This window comes from Saimiri boliviensis, chromosome 1 (assembly GCF_048565385.1).
Source record: "Saimiri boliviensis isolate mSaiBol1 chromosome 1, mSaiBol1.pri, whole genome shotgun sequence".
NCBI lineage: Eukaryota > Metazoa > Chordata > Mammalia > Primates > Cebidae > Saimiri > Saimiri boliviensis.
The window spans coordinates 3,131,598-3,151,560 of NC_133449.1; the positions used below are offsets into that span (position 1 = coordinate 3,131,598).

The 19,963-nt window shown below is 48.5% G+C and overlaps 1 protein-coding gene across 3 annotated transcripts in view; it reads right to left on the reverse strand.

Moving 5' to 3' along the window:
• The window catches only part of EIPR1 (EARP complex and GARP complex interacting protein 1), a 168,296-nt gene that overhangs the window by 142,928 nt on the left and 5,405 nt on the right, over positions 1 to 19,963 (reverse strand). For 2 of the 3 annotated variants that reach the window (XM_010350084.3, XM_003939428.4), the window contains exon 2: positions 10,882 to 10,965. The exons of the other annotated variant lie outside the window; for it this stretch is intronic. In XM_010350084.3, coding sequence (XP_010348386.1) covers positions 10,882 to 10,965 — 84 coding nt within the window. The remainder of the gene's footprint in view (positions 1 to 10,881; positions 10,966 to 19,963) is intronic. 3 annotated transcript variants of the gene reach the window in all.

The following is a 19,963-nucleotide window of genomic DNA, read 5'->3' on the forward strand; positions in this document are numbered from 1 at the left end:
AAACTAGTCACAAATACATAAAGAAAATTCATTCTTTATTATAACCAATGACTTAAAAATTTAAAAATGAGAATTTCATGATACCAGTTAATATTTATTATATTAGCCAACTTTTTCGAAGTGGTGGCAGCCAGTACAGTGAAGGGTATGTTAGAACTGTTCCACATTATCATTTGTCCAATTCTTCTAGAAGAAGGTTTGTCATAATATGTAAATAAAACTATATAAATGTTGAAACTGAAACAATAATTTGATTTTGTTATATCTGCTCCAAATAATAAATGTATAAAAAAGTATATTATGAAATGTGACATAGCTTTAAAAGTTATGATGATTAAGAGCAATTACTAATACCAAAAATGTTACAAGAGTAGTACATTTTAAAAGCAGGCTATAAAATGTCATATGATTATATAACACCACCACATGTGAACACAAACCACAGGTGATCTAGACCATCAGAAATAATTTTTATGTTGCTAGGTAATTTTTTTCTTCAGTATTTTTCACATTTCCTACTTACCAGGAAATCCATTAGCACTGAAAAAAGGGATGCATGTAAATGTCTTCCCTGCAAATCTGCTCCTCTGAAATGCACCAGGACGTCAGGCACAGCCCCCACGCTGGCCCCTCGGCCTGGCTCCCGGTCCCAGCGGACCTTACCTCCCGTCTCCTTCCTCCCCACAGGCTCCCCTCCACCTGGGCCTGCCTTTCTCCCCATCAAGCTGTTTTCTGCCTTGTGAAGACACAAGGCACAGCTTTCCAACGAGACTCTGCTCCCGGCTGCACACATCTCCTCTAGGTTCCTCTCCTCCAGCCAGCAAGCACACAGAGGGCAGAGACAGGAACCCGTCCTCCTCAACGTCTAACCTGGGACACTGCAACAGAAACAGTCTTCATCCTTCATTTCTGAGCCTAACGAGTCTGGAGATTTTCCCACGTTTCTTTATTGTATGGATGCTTCATTGAGTAGTGCAAAGTATACGTCTCCACGAGCTGTTTTAACATGGGATGTTCAAAGAGGAGGCCACCAACCACAGTCAGCAAAAATCACAAAGCAGTGGCTGAATTTACATGGCACCAGGCACGATGCTAAGTATTCGACACACTTTAGTGCCTTAATCCTTGAAATAGCCCTGTAGTATATTACTATTAACCACAGTACACACGTGAAAAGACCGAGGCTTGAAGAGCGGAGGCGCCTGGGCTCCTTCAGTTACACAGAGCAGAGCCAGGCCTACAGGAACGCCCGGTCCTGGCGAGCTCTGCAGCCCCGCCGCCTGCCCTGTGGATTTGCTCTGCAGAGCAGCAGCAAGCCAGAGTGAGAGGCAGTTCCCAGCTGGAAGAAAGAACCAGTACCTGGACTCTCTGTTCTCAGGGCATCGCTCTACACCCAGCTCACCTGAAAGTATAAACAACTGCTTTGTTGAATAAACATATGCAGGTACACGCCAGCTCCAAAAACATGCAGCACGAGACAGAAACTCCGTAACTAAGGGGAACACAAAAGATTACCAGAGGCCAAAGAAAGACCCGTTAACACCATCTAGGCAGGCCCGGAAAGACGTCGCCCTGGGAGCAGAGCTGAAATGTTACTTTCAACTTTTCATGCCACATTGGATTTTTTTACTGTGTTAATCATTTACAATGAAAATCAAACTCAGACGTTTTGAATCATCATTAAAGTTTTTAAAGTTGATTTTACCAGTGCTGGGCTAAGGCCATAGATGACACTATAAGGATTTAGAATAAAGAGTTATAAAAATTTATTAGTAAGTCCATAAAGATGAACTTAGTCACCTCTCCCTCCTTTCCTGGAAGAATCAGGCTGGGAGAGAAACGCTGTGCGGCCGTGGGCCAGCGCCAGGCTGCTGAATACAGAGCTGAGGCCGCCGCGCTGTCCACTTCACCTGCGCTTTGAACTGAAACTTTTTAAAAACTCTTGAGAATTGGGAAAAAAAAAAAAAAGGGAGGCGGGGGCGGCACGGTGGCTCACACCTGCGATCCCAGCATTTTTGGAAGCTGAAGCAGGAGTATGGCTTGAGCCCAGGAGTTCAAGACCAGCCCAGGCAACATGGCAAGATCCCATCTCTGCAGAAAAAATAAAAATAAAAATACCGCACATAACTAAGACTGGATATTTAAAAACCAAGAGCCACCCTCCTAGGGAAAGTCAATGATCCAATGGCTTCCCCACAAACAGGAGATTCCCTCGGCCACTGATGGCAAACCTCCCCAGTTCTCACCGTGCATGGCCACCAGGCAGACGACAGGAGATGCTTCACTGCCACGTTATCCATTACTAAACTCACCTGCTCAATGGCAATCCCTTAAGAGTTATGCAGAATATGGCCTGGGACCAGATGTGGACAGGACAACCATGGCCCAGGCTGCTGGTTTCTTTACTCCCAGTTACAGCAAGCGACCCTGCAAACACAGTTTCTACTACAGTCGGCCTCACGCTTCAGCTCGGTGCTGACATGAAAGCTATCTGCCAGTCAGGAGACCTGGTTTCTCACTTGGATTCTGCCATTCCTGGCTGTGTGACCTTGGGCAAGTCACCAACCCTTTCTGGGCTTTTTGTACATTTGGGCTCTTCTCAGCATTTGTATATTTCGACTGCATTTCTAAGATCCCTTTGTTCTAACAGAAACACATACTGGTCCTTTAGCTAAGAACATCAACAGGAAGTAATAGTTATTAAGTGTGTTACAGATTTTCCAATGCTTATGAGTCCCATACAATAACCACCACATAATGCTTCTCTCTTAGGCAATTAAAGCCCAGGGTATTAACAGTCCTTGCCCATGAAGCCCCTAAAGTACACTTGACAGTGGGGAGAAAAAAGACTGCAGGTTCCAGGAACCCCCTGTGCCCCAGGAGCACGCTTCTCAGAACTGCGCACAAGGTAAGACAGGCTGCGCAGTGTATGGTCAGGGGCTGCGGGGGAGGCTGGAACCGAACAGGGTCACTGGAATGCCACCAGCTGCCTCTGGTAGCAGAGAACAGGCCTGAAGTACCAGCTCTTCCTTCCAGTCGAGAGAGCTGCCTCTCACTCTAAAAATCAGAAAGACATAAGTAGAACTCTGTAAAAAAAAAAAAAATTCTTGGGGCATAATCGATACAGTGAGACCAAGCCACCGGGTGTGGTGGCTCACACCTGTATTCCGAGCACTTTGGGAGGCCGAGGCAGGTGGATCACCTGAGGTCAGGAGTTCAAGACCAGTCTGGCCAACATGGTGAAACCCCTCTCTAATAAAATATAAAAATTACCCAGGCAGGGTGGTGCATGCCCCGCTACTCAGGAGGCTGAGGCAGGATAATCACTTGAACCTGGGAGGCAGAGGTTACAGTGAGTTGAGATCACACTGCTGCACTCCAGCCTGGGCAACAGAGCAAGATTCTGTCTCCGAAAAAAAAAAAAAAGGAAAGAAAAATATGCATACATATAGTGAGACCAAAATTCTCAGAAAGCGAAGTAGGGCACAATTCATAGAGGAAAACTAGAAAGGGCACAGTGGGAGGTGGCACCGTGGCACTACATTTTCATTTCTCTTGACAGGGATGCACACGCAGGGATGCACGTGGCCCTGTGGTACCAAATTCACCTTTCCCCAGATCTACCGGGGTGCACACGGAGCGGAAGGGGGCGCTGTGGCACCATGTTCATCTTTCCCTTGATGCCTATTGGTGCACACGTGTGACTTGTTCCTGGTACAGAGGTCCAGTGAAAACCACCACCATCACCAACGTGCCCAAGAAGTGCTTTAAGGAAACCCTTATGAAACAGCTGACTGGGGAAACCCCATGATCCGGAGTCCACACGCACTTCTCCCAGCATGCTTTGTTCATCCGAAGCAGTGACAGACACCCTGCCCCCCGACACCCAACAAACCGAGCACAGGCAAACACAGTGCAAGAGCACCCATGCGAGAGAGCCACCACTCAGAAGCTGGCCCAAGGGCGGCAGCACGGCCCGCGAGAGGTTCTGGGCATTGACTCCTTGTGACATCAGTGGGACAAACGAAACCGGCCATGGGTTTTGACCCAATGGTCCCTGATATGTACAGCCAGGAATCTGATGGAATTTGCAGCAAAATCCCGGAGCTGGACAGCCAGACGTGGGGTTTCTGGATATCGTGACTTCTCTAGACAGAAACGAACCTGATGTTAGTCTGAAAAGGTAATAGATGCCCAACAGGACATCACAAGATTTCCTTGTGAAAAGTGAGTATGTTTGCTACAGCAGAACTAATATTTGCTGAAGTCTGTGACTTTCCTTAAAATACATCCATCCAATAACCTGCTCAGCACCAGGCACTGAAAGGACACAGCAGTGAATGGCCCTCAGCCTCACAGTACGTGTCAGGGATGGCAAGGTGTCAAGGACCCTGGAGAAAAATAAATACAGGACAGAAGTAACAGGATCCTCGAATGTTAAGCCTTATATTAGAGGCATGCATACCCAAAGTCAGACGAGAGTGGAGAAAAGACATCAATTGGTTCAAGCTCAGGAATTGGAAAGGGGACAAACACAGAAAGACTTCACAGAGAAGACGACAGAAGCTGTTTGTAGGAGAGTCAGGACTCAAAAACCCTGGACAAAGTCATACGTTTCTCTTCAAACCCACAGAACCCTCCCAGCTGAGGACCTGTGGGAATGCCAGCTCATATAGTTTGGATATTTGTCCCTGCGGAAATCTCACGTGGAACTGTGACCCGCAGTGCTGGAGGCAGGGCCTGCTGGGAGGTGTTGGATCCTGGGGGCGGTCCCTCGTGGCCGGGTGATGTCTTGGTGACAATGAGTTCTCCTGGGATCTGGCCATTTCAGCCTGTGACCCTCCCCTCACTCCTTGCTCCCGCTCTTGCCATGTCACGTGCCTGCTCCCACGCTGCCTTCCGCCATGACTGGAAGCTTCTCGAGGCCATCCCAGAAGCAGACGTCAGAGCCATGCTTCCTGTACAGCTGCAGAACCATTAAACCTCTATTCTTTATAAATCGCCCAGGCTCAGGTATTTCCATGTAGCAATGCAAGAACAGCCTGATACACCAGTAGACCTGAGGGTGTTATATGGTGTGACTGTGTCCCCACACAGGTCTCATCTGGAATTCCCATGTGTTGTGGGACAGACCTGATGGGAGATCATCGACTCATGGGGGCAGTTCGTTCCTGGGCTGTCCTCCTGACAGTGAGTAAGTCTCATGAGATCCAGCAGTATGATAAGGGAGTTTCCTGGCACAAGCTCCCCATCTCTGCCTGCCGCCAACCACGTCAAACACGACTTTCTCCTCCTTGCCTTCCACCATGATTGTGAGGCCTCCCCAGCCATGTGGAACCGTAAGTCCATCAAACCTCTTTTTTCTTCCCAGTCTCGGGTATGTCTCTATCAGCAGCATGAAAACAGACTGACGCAGGGTCAAACCGATTCTTCCGGAGTGAAGGAAAAGGGGAGTATCAGAGAGCGTTTTGTATGTTAGATCTTAAGACTTGTTGAACTGGAAAGAACCAATTAAAGAATTTCCAAATACAGCAGACCAGACCATCTAGGGATGCATCCTATAAATACAGGACCCCTGAAGACGAAACTCACACTGAAGACAGTAAGAGACAGAAATGAGAGTCAGGGACACTTGGGCACAGGCTGGAGCCCCTGGATCAGGTCTCACTGAAAGGAAGCCTGGTCACGCTGTGATGCTTCAATGACCAAGGGCAACCAGGTCCTTTCAGCATTAAAGGAAGAGAGAAGGCTAAGGGAGGAGGGCAGGAGAAGCGGGAAAAAAATCAAGGCTCAGTGAGTCTGGAATGGGGCTGGGAATCTGAATCTTGACCAAGCGCCCTGGTGACTCTGAGCACAGGCAAGGACAGGACTGGCAGGCAGAGCCTGCAGGAACAAAGTTTCGTGAATCAAAACAGACGCAGAACACACAGCTGAGCTGAGAAGCTAAGCAGTTACCCAGGGAAAGAAACCAGCCGCTCTGGCACTGCCCTTCTGCAACGTCAGTCTTTCCACTGATGAGGATCCCAGCACCCGGGCAATGCTTCCATGTGAGAAGAGGCAAAGCCGGTCCCCTCTGTCACCCGGGCACTCCCAGAGGTCTCCAGAAGGAAGATTAAGACTCATCCCTTATCTACATAAGAAAGAGGGGGTACCAATATGCAGGGAAAGTCTCTGGGAAAAGCCAACCCCAGAAGCAGCTGAAGCAGCTCAGGGGGGAAATCCCTGCCCATGCTACGCCATGAGCGCACACCCCCCAGAAGAACTCCAGCTCCTCCTCGAAGGAGAACCCCAGAAAGAGAGTGAGGACCCCAGAAATCTTTGTCCCACTCTGAGCACAGGGAGCTACAACAGAGTCCCATGCTCCAGGAGGAAACAGACAGAAATCAGTTTGTCCCTCCAAGGAACGTCAGCCACTGTGACAGTTGCCACATTTCCAGAAAGCCAGCGCAGCTGCACTGTGGAGTAATGAGGCAGGTGCCGGGCACTTCCAGGGAATCCATGACTGCCTGAGGGGAGCCAGGAGCCATGAACCATTCCCAGCCCCTCTCAGAACTGGAGCTCCAGAGCGAGGGGCAGGGGCTTCCCACTGTGCAGGAGAAGGTCGGTCTCTATTACAGTCACCGAAGGCACAGGGGCGGGGCTGCACCCACAGCCAGCAGAGCCTTCCTTTGTCTCTCCTGCTCTGCGCAGATAGATGCGCACAGGTGGCTGCTCACAGCTGGAACCACAGGCCCAGGCTGCTCAGGATGGAGCTGTCCTGACTTCAGGGACATCCCACCAAACAGAGCATGGGTACACTCTTTCCACGAGTGTCTGCACAAAAGTGCACACTCCAGGTACAAGAGCATCTCCCCAGCATATGCGTCTGAGCTGAACTGCAAATTCACAGGAGGGAAGGGAGCAGAGAGAGGACACATGCAGGTCTCAGTCCCGATCCTGCCACATACCAGCTCCACGCTGTGCAGGGCCGCCTGCCTCAGCAGAACACCCGCTCTGCTGACCAAGACCACAGGCGAGAAGCAGCCCTGACCGGCCCTGCTCCAGACCAGGTGCCTCCTCCAGCCACTCACCCACCTCCCAGTCTCTACCAGTCTCAGCCAACTGCGAGCCCCAGGAAGACTGTGAGGGCAGGGCCCACTTTACTGACCTCAGTGCTGGCACTGCCCACACAGCCGCTCCCAGCAGGCTCCAAACATACCCATGGCAAACAGCTGCCAAAGAACTGCACAATACCACCACGAGACGGGGACAGAGGATGTCTCGAGACAGGGACAGGGAGCACGCTGTGAGACGGGGACAGGGAGGTCACTGCAAGACAGGGACAGGGAGCATGCCACAAGACAGGACAGAGAGCACACCGCAAAACGCAAGACAGGGACAGAGCACACTGTGAGATGGGGACAGGGAGGATACTGCAAGATGGGGACAGGGAGGTCACCGCGACACGGGGGTAAGGAGCACGCTGTGAGATGGGGACAGGGAGGTCACCGCAAGACGGGGACAGGGAGCATGCTGCAAGACAGGAGACAGGACAGGACCACACCGCAAGACGGGGACAGGGAGGACCCTGCGAGATGGGGACAGGCAGGATGCCATGAGACAAGACAGGGAGCACACCACAAAACGGGGACAGGGAGGACATGCAAAATAGGAACAGGGAGGATGCCACAAGACGGGGACAAGGAGGACGCCATGAAACAGGGACAGGGAAGACACTACCAGGCAGAGACAGAGAGGACGCTGCAAGACAAGGACACGGAGAAAACTGTGAGATGGTGTATTGGTCCATTCTCACACAGTCATAAAGAACTACCTGAGGCCAGGCACGGTGGCTCACATCTGTAATCCCAGCATTTTGGGAGGCCAAAGCGGGCAGATCACCTGAGGTAAGGAGTTTGAGACCAGCCTGGTAAACATGGCAAAACCCCGTCTCTACTAAAAATACAAAAATTAGCCGGCACGGTGGCGTGTGCCTGTAATCCTAGTTGCTCGGGAGGCTGAGGCAGAAGGACTGCTTGAACCTGGGAGGCAGAGGTTGCAGTGAGCCAAGATTGTACCACTGCACTCCAGCCTGGGTGACAGAGTGAGACTCTGTCTCAAAAAAGAGAGCTACCTTAGACTGGGTAGTTTCTATAAAGGAAAGAGGTTTAATTGACCCCCAGTGCCACAGGCTGTATAAGGAGGTATGGCTGGGGAGGCCTAGGGAATCTTACAATCACAGCAGAGGGTGAATGGAAAGCAGGCACACGTTCAAACAATCAGATCTGATGGGAATGCACTCACTGTCACAAGAGCAGCAAGGGGGACTCCACGCCCATGATCCAATCACCTCCAACCAGATCGCTCCCTCAACACTGGGGGTTACAATTTAACGTGAGATTTGGGTGCAGATCCAGAGCCAGGCATACCGGAAGGTAACACTAATAACACTGTGAGTCACTGCTTACCCATTTCGCCATTTCACTCAACACTGAACTCAGGACACAAATATCTGTTCAGTTTTTGTGTGCCCACCACATAAAGAAGAGGAATTAAAGAGTTCTGTTATTCTACGAAGTAAGCATTTGTTGACTGGATGAATGAACAGCTCAACAATGTCACATGCCTTTACTAGAAGCAGAAAGACAAAACCACCAGACAACAACACATGAATCGTCCCTTTGACCAGCATATCCATGCTACAAAAGCTACCTGCCCTGAGCCAGCCACACTGCTCCAGACATCCAACCGTCAACATTGCACGGCGTGATGATCCGGATCATCCTGCTTTTGACGTATCCTCAGAAGGTCAATAATAGCCCAACACTACATCACAATGCCAATATCAGTCCCCTCACTTCATCTCATCATGCAGGCCTTATACCATTGCACAGCTTCTGAAGAAGAAGGGTGAGTGGCCGGGCATGCTGACTTATGCCTATAATCCCAGCACTTTTGGAGGCTGAGGTGGCGGGCAGATCACCTGAGGTCAGAAGTTCGAGACCATCCCGGCCAACATGGTGAAACCCCATCTCTACTAAAAATACAAAAATTAGCCAGGCGCGGTGGCTCAAGCCTGTAATCCCAGCACTTTGGGAGGCCGAGGCGGGTGGATCACGAGGTCAAGAGATCGAGACCATCCTGGTCAACATGGTGAAACCCTGTCTCTACTAAAAATACAAAAAATTAGCTGGGCATGGTGGGACGTGCCTGTAATCCCAGCTACTTGGGAGGCTGAGGCAGAAGAATTGCCTCAATCCAGGAGGCAGAGGTTGCGGTGAGCCGAGATTGTGCCATTGTACTCCAGCCTGGGTAACAAGAGTGAAACTCTGCCTCAAAAAAAAAAAAAAAAAAAAAAAATACAAAAATTAGTCAGGCATGGTGGTTCCTGACTGTAATCCCAGCTACTCAGGAGGCTGAGGCAGGAGAACTGCTTGAACCCAGGAGGCAGAGGCTGCAGTGAGCCAAGATCGTGCCATTGCACCCCAGCCTGGGCAACAGAGTGAGACTCTGTCTCAAAAAAAGAAAAGAAGGGGAGTATAGTACATAAGTAACAATCATCTTTCTATTTTATTATTAGCTACATTGTTAATCTCTTGTTGTGCCTAATTCATAACTTAAAGTTTCCCTATATGTAAGGACAGGAAAAACTCGACGTACAGGGTTCAGTACTCGCCAAGGTTTGAGGCATCCACAGGTGGCAGCACATCTCGCAGGTGAATAACATCTGAAGATAACCCTGGGCTCCATTTTTAGTCCTTTTCGGCCTATGTCCTTCCAGTCTTTATTCTAAGAGGAAATTCACCGTGTACTTTGCTTTTTCACACCACATTGATCATACTGTAAACACAGTTTTAACATCCCACTGAATCATCTAACGATTCTTAAGTTGTCATATTTCTTAGGAGTTTGCAACTTTTAATGAGTGTAATAAGTGAATACTATTTACTGTGAGTAACAGATTCAACCCAAGGGAAGTGTGTAAATCTGCCATAACAAGTGGCAATTTCGTATTGTGCAACCTAACGTTCACGCATTTTGATATTCTGATTGCTTGTAATATTTTATGACTATAAGTATCATTGCACTTAATATTCTTTGTGTATAATGATTTTTGTCTGGGTTTGGGATACAGAAATTGCTAATTAAGTACATAAGCATTTATTTATAAAGCTCTGAAACTATCACTGATTAGTTGCCAAGTGACTATGTGGATTTTAAATCCTTATCAACGTATGAGAGTGACAGTCTGACTATATCCTATCCAGGCCTGCATATTGTTCGATAGCTACTTTAATGTCTTTTCCCCTGCGTGATCAGATAAGCAGGGCAGAGTCCCCAGACCATGCCTGACGTGGCCTCATGCACACTTTCCCTGTGCTGAAGATAATGCACATCTGCACAGTCACCACGGTGTCTCATTTCAATCTCCACTTTAGCAACGAGGACAGTGGAGTCCAGCAGGTGAATCCATGTGCTCAAGGCCACATGGTTACTGCCAGGCCATGAACTGAATCCAGATCTCATGAGTGTCTGCTACAGTGGCCAGAACAGCTAAAAGGTTCCATCTGTATGCCCGCCTGAATCAAGTGGCAGTGAGAGATCAAGTGGCCTGGATCAACGGGAATTGCCTATAACGCAAAGTCTATGCAGCCACAAGAGCAGCACAAAACTACAAGTCATGCAAAATGGAGTCAGTTTATATTACTGAACTGAGTCAGTACATACAGATGGATAACATTCTTTGATTTGAAGATAGACTTAAATCCATTGAAAGGTTTATTTTGTTTATGTGGTATTAATTCTTTTCTCAAATGTTGCTGGAAAATCAAGAGCAAAACGGTTATAACACCAAGAATAGGCTTAGTAATTATCATGTATACATTTGTCAAAAATAGTTACCTGATTATCATATTTAAGAGACTGCGTCCCAACCAGAAAGCGAATGGCATCTGTTTCTGCAGTTTGAGGTGTTAAAGCACGTGCCTGCAGGAGGGAAGAAAAAGCATGCGCATTTATGAAGCCAGATTTAACAGAGATTGACAAGGCGGCTTATCTCATCTACCATTGGTGAAGTGTACATTGGTACAGGGTATCTGGACAGCAACTGAGAAATGTATTAAAAGCCTTGGACTTTTGCACACTTTTAGCACAATTCCACTTCAAATCTGTATATGGAAAAAATTGTAAGTGGGTATAAAATTAAGCAATAAAGATGTAAATTATTTACATATCAATGGTTAAATTATTTTTTAGTAAAACTATTATTTCAAGGGTAAAAGACAGTTATACTTCAACAATACTGCAGGAAGCCGGGCGCGGTGGCTCAAGCCTGTAATCCCAGCACTTTGGGAGGCCGAGGCAGGTGGATCACGAGGTCAAGAGATCGAGACCATCCTGGTCAACATGGTGAAACCCCGTCTCTACTAAAAATACAAAATATTAGCTGGGCATGGTGGTGCGTGCCTGTAATCCCAGCTACTCAGGAGGCTGAGGCAGGAGAATTGCCTGAACCCAGGAGGCGGAGGTTGCAGTGAGCCGAGATCGCGCCATCGCACTCCAGCCTGGGTAACAAGAGCGGAACTCCGTCTGAAAAAAAAAAAAAAAAAGAAACAATACTGCAGGAAATAGCTTCCAGCAATACAGAGTTGGGGGTTTAAACTAACTCTTCTGCAGAGAACTAGAAAAACTCAAGGAACAACCTGAATCTGTTTCACGGCCTCAGAGAACTACCAAGGCAACGCCAAGATCCAGGACAGGAAGAAGCCTGGGGGGAGTTCAGCACCTGGTCCCTCTTCCCCTAAAGGCATCTGCCCACCTGGAAAGCCTGGCTGAGAGGCTGATGCTGAGGAGAGCTTTGACAGACTCACAGAGCCCAGGGCACAAAACCCAAGCACAGCGCCCACCCGGGAGAAGAGGATGAAAGCACAAACCCCACAGGTATGCAGCCCAGGAGTAAAGACAAGCTGGAATGAGATCAGCCGGAACAGACTCAAGCTCCAGGTTGTCTCAATCCTGGCTGGAGCAGGCCAGTGCTCCTAGACGAGCCAGCCTCCTGCCAGAAGTCAATCCTCTGGAGGAAGATAATATCCAGAGTCTCTAAAATCGGACACACACACACACAAATGTCTAACATTTAATCAAAAATGTCCAGTCATAAGGCCAAGCATGGTGGCCTCACACCTCTAATCCCAGCACTTTGGAAGACTGAGGTAGTCAGATCCCTTGAGTCCAAGAGTTCTGGCCAACCAATCTGGGCAACACAGTAAGACTCTGTCCTGGCTAAAAACAATTGTAAAAATTATTTGGGTATGGTGGTTCATGCCTGTTGTCTTAGCTACTCAAGAGGCTGGGGCAAAAGGATTGCTTGAGCCTAGGAGGTGGAGGTTAACATGAGCCATGATCACACCACTGCACTCTAGCCTGGGCAAGCGAACCAGACCCTGTCTAAATAAAATAAAATAATTAATTAAAATAGCCAGTCATACAATAAGACAAAACCACATGATCAAAAACCAAAAGAAACAACCACCGACAGAAAAAGGGTTACAGAGGATTCAGACAGGTTACCTGGGAAGTGAGCTCTAAAGCTCTACAGGTATGTGAAGGAGACTTACTAGACAGTGCTCCTGGGAACTATTCCAAGTTGGGGTGAAGGAAGAAGGGCTGGGCAGAGGGAGAAGATGAAATGTACCACGTCTGCAGTGGAGGCCTCGGTCAATCCAATGGGGAGCTCTGGAGCTGGACGGCCCTTTAGAGTTAAGGCCAGAGAGCCAGGCCTTTATACCACCACCACCCCCAACCCCTATGGGTCCGTCACTGGATGCAGGCTGTCCCTGAGGAGGGGTGTGACCTTGGGCAAAGCGCCTCTGTTCAGCTGAGGGCAATTCTTGGAGCAGAGCCCAGCTGAGAGCTATCAGCCTCCAACAATCTCAGAAGCGGCTGGATTTCCTCAAAGAGAAATGTAGGATGCACACAACAGCATAAATTACAATAGCTATTGTTAATACGCTTAATAATTAAAAGATAAAACTAAGATCTCAGGTGAGGAACCTGAGGCTTAGAGACGAAAAAGTTATACAACTGGTTACCAGAGCTGTGACCAGCACTGCAGGCTTATAAATTCAAATCCATCTGTTTTAGGACAAGCATTAACTGCACCTGGACCAAGTCCCTGTGGCCAGCATAATAACGACCCTCCAACCCTATCCACATTCTAATCCCCAGAACCTGTGAATGTTAATTCTCACAGTAAAGGGACTCTGCCAATGTGCTTAAATTAAGGACCTTGAGATAAGGAGGCTATCCTGGATGATTTAATAACACGGGTCACCGAAATCAGAAAACCTTCCCTGGCTGCAGCCCCAGAGAAATGTGACCACAGAAAAGAGAATCAGAGAGGTCGTGAGGCAGTAGAATAGGGTCTGGAGGCCGGGAACCTAAAGCCAATTCAGGCTGACTTCCTAGAACTAAATTGAAAGGAAAACTAACTTTCCACACCCAAGTAACAGAAGGACCCTGGGCTACAGCCTCAGCAAACCCTCACCTTTTCTGCGTGGCAGTAGGCAAATTCAAAGTACCTCTGATTGGTTGCTTTCTGCAACTAATCAGACATTTGCATAGGACTGTAATTTTGTAACTTCACTTTAGCCTCTGATTGGTTGCTTTCCACAACCAATCACACTGGCCGCGGGCCACCACTTCATTTACATGGGGTAAACACCAAGTGGCCAATGGGAAACCTCCAGCGGGTATTTGGGCCCGGGAAGATTCTGTATTCAGGGTCTGCTTTCACTTTCAATAACTCTGCTTTTGTTGCTACATTCTTTCCTCACTTTGTGTGTGTTGTCCAATTTTTTGTTCAAGATGCCAAGAACCTGGACACCTTCCACCAGTAACAATGGCAGCAGTGAGGAGGACTCGGCTGGCCATTGCTGGATTGAAAGATGAATGAGGGAGTTGTTAAAGCAAATGAAATATGGCCTGAGGACTCTGTACTTCTGTATCTGAGTCCTTGTGGATGAACTGTAACCTGACTTAATATGTAAGCAAGACTAAGAACCTGACTTAGGAGTATGCACCGGTAACGATACCTGAGTCCCGGCCCACCCCAGCAGCCATACTTCCACCACTCAACACTGCTGAGTGCTCAAACTGTGTTCAAATAAGGCAAATGCTAGCCTGTAACCCATCCAGCTGTTTCTGTACTTTACTTCTGATTTCTATACATCACTTCCCTTTATCGTCTATAAGTTTGTTCTGACCACGAGGCATCCCTGAACCCTCTTCTGAATCTGCTGTGATTCCGGGGGCTGCCCGAGTCAAGAGTTGATCATTGCTCAAGTAAACTCCTTTAAATTTAATTCAGCAGTTTTTCTTTTAACAGAGTCCATGAGCCAAGGAATGTGGGTGCCTCTGGAAGTTAAAAAACGGGAAGATACAGATTCTCCCCTAGTGCCTCCAGGAAGTAAAAGACCTACTGGGTCTTGACTTTAGCCCAAGGAGATTCATTTTAGGTTTCTGACCTACAGAACTGTAAAATAATAAAAAGATGTTACTTTGAGCCACTACGTTTGCGGGACTTTGTTAGGCAGCAACAGGAAACTAACCCTGCATTGCACGGTTCACTAAACGCCCCATTCAGCCACCTCTTCCCACATGGAGCCAGGAACACACCTGACACCCACATCGTCGGCGGTCACATCCAGCTCTGACATGTTCTTTCCGGTGTTTTGATTCCTTTCTTTCAAAACGGGGTAAGAGAAACAAGTGATCCATTGCCCTGACCATTTAGTCTGTCTAGTTTTGACTTGCTTTCCACAACTGGAGCAAAACAATGACATCTCTTGGGTATCTATTGCAAAAAAGTTGAGAGAGAACAATTTCATGGGCTATTCTCAGAAAACATAACCATAGTATCTGTGTTCCCAACCTTCCCAAAATAGTGGCACAAAAACTTCAACTACTAATATACATTTTTTTTTTTTTTTGAGACAGAGTTTCGCTCTTGTTACCCAGGCTGGAGTGCAATGGCGCGATCTCGGCTCACCACAACCTCCGCCTCCTGGGTTTAAGCAATTCTCCTGCCTCAGCCTCCTGAGTAGCTGGGATTACAGGCACGAGCCACCATGCCCAGCTAATTTTTTGTATTTTTAGTAGAGACGGGGTTTCACCATGTTGACCAGGATGGTCTCGATCTCTCGACCTTGTGATCCACCCGCCTCAGCCTCCCAAAGTGCTGGGATTACAGGCTTGAGTCACCGCGCCCGGCCAATATACATTTTAATAAAAACAAGAATACACCTGTCTAGAGCAACATTCGCATGATTAGACACCTGGAGAAAATTTCTACATGAGCCAATTCAACGCCTCAAGGGACCTGTGAGGGCCGCACTGTCTGCAGGCCTCCAGCCTCTTCTGCAGCTTCCCTGGACAACGTTCGGAGCTTCAGGCTTGTAAAGTTACACGCCTTCTCCTAAAATTGTATGGATATGCCCAGAAAATTTTGCACATAATTATCAGCAAGTTCACAGAGCCTCGGACTCTACCCAGTTTCAACCCCTCTGGCTTGGAGAAGATGACTCTGATGAGGAGGAGTGCACGCCACTCCTGAAGAACAAAGCCCTGCCCACTCCAAGGATGGACCCCAAGTCAGGAGCGAGAAACCGGGACAGGTCCACCTTCAGACAAGAACACCAAGGTTTTCAAACGCAGGACTGTGTTGTCACCCTAGATGTTAAAAAGCCCGAAAAGCCCCCAAAACAGCACCTAGCCAAGGACCACCTAAAAGGGAATGTCACTGTTCACGGAAAGGCTTGTCTATGCCTCAAGTCAGTGGTGAAGGGCTGCCGAGGCGGAGGCAGGACGCAGGGACGCACCGCCCCTGCCCTCGGGAAACTTGCATTCTCATTAGGACAGAGACAAAGACTCCAAAAGATAAAAAGACAGGATGATACCCGACTAAAAACACTGGCACAGACCATAATAACAACAAATTAGCATGAATCAAAACGAACCCAGGAGCTCAAAGTTAGACAGAAGGCAGGATTAAACGCCACCACTTTAAAATAGAAGAAAACCAAAAATCAGCAAATTGTATCAGTGGCTATTACACTGAAAAAAGAAGGGCAATTCAGAAAATGCAGAAGCTGCTTGAGTGACGATAATGAACCAGCATTCAATTTACTCCGTACTAAAGCAATCTGCAGAGCCAAGAGCTGCATACCTGAAGAGGCATCACGGCAAGCAGGCAGAAAAGCAAGTCTAAACAGATCATCTGTTTCAGACAGAGTGAAGCAGCCTCAGTTTTAGAAAAGCACTGCAAATCTGGAACTAACTTGTTCAAGCTCACACGAGAAAAGACACTTCTTTAAAAAAAATAAAAAAAAAAGACATGAGTGGAAAATTATTTGTATAGACATATCTAAAATGTATCTTTAAAAATCAAAGTGAGGGCTGGGCATGGTGGCTCACACCTGTAATCCCAGCACTTTGGGAGGTCAAGGCAGGCAGATCACAAGGTCAGGAGTTCGAGAATAGCCTGGCCAACAATAGTGAAACCCCGTCTCTACTAAAAATACAAAAATTAGCCCAGTGTGGTGGTACAGGCCTGTAGTCCCAGCTACTCGGGAGGCTGAGGTGGGAGAATCACTTGAACCCAAGAGGCGGAGGTTGCCATGAGCTGAGACCACACCCATTGCACTCCAACCTGGGTGACAGAGTGAGACCCCATCTCAAAAAAAAAAAAAAAAACCCACAGTGAAATAAAAAATTTACTTTTAAGAGCTTTCCAAAGATGATTTAATTTGACCACCCTGCCCAGCCCTTGGACTCCCCAGTGTGAGCACTTCCATACTCTGCACACCCCGCAAAGCCCTTCCCAATCGCCTCCCCCTCTTACTGCTCTTCGGCTACATTTTTGCTTCTGGAGTTTTATCCTGACTTTTCTCATCCACACCTTCCCCCCAGGCACGCTCCCTTTTCAGTGAGTTAGGCCCGTGCTTTCCAAATGCGAATCTGGTGCCGGGACACCTCCTAAACTGCCCGAGCCAGGCCTGCACTAAGCACCCCCGGGCACGTCCACTCAGTGCTTGGACTTCAATCACTCTCCTGGTTCCTGTCCCTCCACAGTCCCACCTGCCCCATTCATACACATGGGCATGAGCCCCTTCCTCCCAGCCTGCCCCATTCATTCCCATGGAGATGAGCCCCTCCCTCCCAGCCTGCCCCATTCATTCTCATGGAGATAAGCCCCTCCCTCCCAGCCTGCCCCATTCCTACACATGGAGATGAGCCCTTCCCTCCCAGCCTGCCCCATTCATACCCACGGAGATGAGCCCCTCCCTCCTAGCCTGCCCCATTCCTACACAGGGAGATGAGGACCTCCCTCCCGGCCTGCCCCATTCCTACACATGGAGATGAGCCCCTCCCTCCCGGCCTGCCCCATTCCTACACAGGGAGATGAGATGAGGACCTCCCTCCCGGCCTGCCCCATTCCTACACATGGAGATGAGCCCCTCCCTCCCGGCCTGCCCCATTCCTACACATGGAGATGAGCCCCTCCCTCCCGGCCTGCCCCATTCCTACACAGGGAGATGAGGACCTCCCTCCCAGCCTGCCCCATTCCTACACAGGGAGATGAGGACCTCCCTCCCAGCCTGCCCCATTCATACACAGGGAGATGAGCCCTCTTTCCCAGACAGCCCCATTCATACACACCGGGTGAGCCCCTCCCCCCAAGCCCCACACCCAGTCACCCAATACCTGGGCTCTGGCTCTTCCAGCTCACTCCATCTCCACTCTCTTCTCCCCATTCCATGCTTAAATTACATTTTAACAACCTCGTAACCAATTTTCCTGACTGAGTTCATGTTCCAGTTTACCTTCAAGCTTGCCACAAGAGCTATTTTATCAAGTCAAATCTGGACCTCAGTTTTTAAGCAATGGGTTGAAGACTTCATTTCTTTCGTCTCAGACTCTGGGAAATCACACAAAAGCAAGAAGGAGGAGATCACACCACTGCACTCCAGCCTAGGCGACAGAGTGGCTGCTGAGGTCAGGAAGGAGCAGATGCTGGAGGCGGGCTGGGGGAGCCAAAGCCATGCACACCCCAGGGAGCAGTCCCCCGACCACGTGCATGCCCTGGAAGCAATGCTGAAACCATGGAGGGGATGACAGCAACATGTTCCCGGCTGGTGGCAGGTGCTTCCCGCACACCACGTGGTAGGAAGGAGAGCAGGGCAGGCAGTGCCGCCTGGTGTCTTCTTGGGAAGCTGTTTCTGGCTCTTCAAGCTGAGGGGAGAGGCACTGCATCCTGGGCAGCCTGCATCTGCCCACCTCCTTTGGCTTGGTATAAATGACAGCTCAAATAATTTCCTCACAAACACAACCGTATGTTACGTGGTGAGCCTTCCTGCCAGCCCACAATGGGGCCGGGCCCAGCTCCGCATACCTGCTGGACCAGGCAAGACTTACCATGAAAAGACCAGAGATCAGAAGAAACCAGCACAGGCACCAAGCAAAGGAAGACGGGCAGGGAAGAAAAACAGAAAAAGACACCAAAGGATGGAAAACACAACCAGGAAGCGTTGCTACAGCATAGCTGAAAATCGTCATCAAGCGTATCAACAAAAACCATAAAACTTAATGGACCAATCACCTTCTAAAAACAGGAAAGAAAAGAAAAGCAGCCAGGTGTGGTGGCTTGGGCCTGTAATCCCATACTTTGGGAGGCCAAGGTGGGTGAACGGATTGAGCTCAAGGGTTTGGGACCAGCCTGGGCAACATGGTGAAATCCCGTCTCTACGAAAAAGATATAAAAATCAGCCAAGTGTGGAGGTGTGCGCCTGGAGTCCCAGCTACTCAGGAGGCTGCGGTGGGAGGCCCCAGCGCCAAGGCCGCCATGAGCAGAGACTGCACCACTGCACTCCAGCCTGGGTGACAGTGAGACCTTGTCATAGATAAATAAATAAGAAAAGAAAAAGACGCAGAATGGGGAAAAGATTTTCAAACTATCCATCTGTCAAGGGATTAATAACCATAACATATAAGAAGCTCAGGCATCTCAATACCAAAAAAAAAAAAAAAAAAAAAAACAGCAGATGCTAGCAAGGATGGGATCTCTCATACACGACGGATGGGAATATAAATTAGTGCAGTCACTATGGAAAAGAGTACGGAGGCTCCTCAAAAAACTAAAAATAGAGCTACCGTATCATCCAGCAATCCCACTACTGGTTAGATATCCAAAGGAAAGGAAACCAGTATGTTGAAGAGACACTTGCTCTCCCAGGTATACTACTGCAGCACTGTTCACAACAGCAAGATCTGGAATCAACCCAAGTGCCCATCAACAGATGAATGGCTCAAGAAAGTGTGGTACACACACACAGTGGAATATTACTCAGCCATAAAAAAGAACAAGGCTGCCAGGCACAGTGGATCATGCCTGCAATCCCTGCACTTTGGAAGGCCGAGGCAGGAGGAGCTCAGGAGTTCAAGACCAGCCTGAGCAACAAGGCAAAATCCCATCTCTACAAAGAATACAGAACACTTGACTTGGTGTGACAATGTGCACCTGGAGTCCCAGCCACTCCAGGGCCTGAGGCAGGAGTTCGAGTAAGCCTGGGCGGCAGAGGGCGCAGTGAGCCGAGATTGTGCCACTGCACTCCAGACTGGGTGACAGCGTGAGACTCTGTCTCAAAAAAAAAAAAAAAAAAAAAGGTCATTATGTTAAGTGAACTAAGCCAAGAACAGAAAGACAACACATGTTCTCAGTCACATGTGGGAGCTAAAAAAAAAAAAAAAAAAGTGGATCTTCTGAAGACAGAATAAACTGATGCTTACTGGAGACTGTGAAAAGCGGCAGGACGGCTGGAGGAAGAAAAGTTGGTTCACGGGTACAAATATACAGCTGGACAGAAATAAGACACAGTGTTCGGTGTATCAGCAGGTTGACTACAGCTGACAATAGTCTACTGTACAT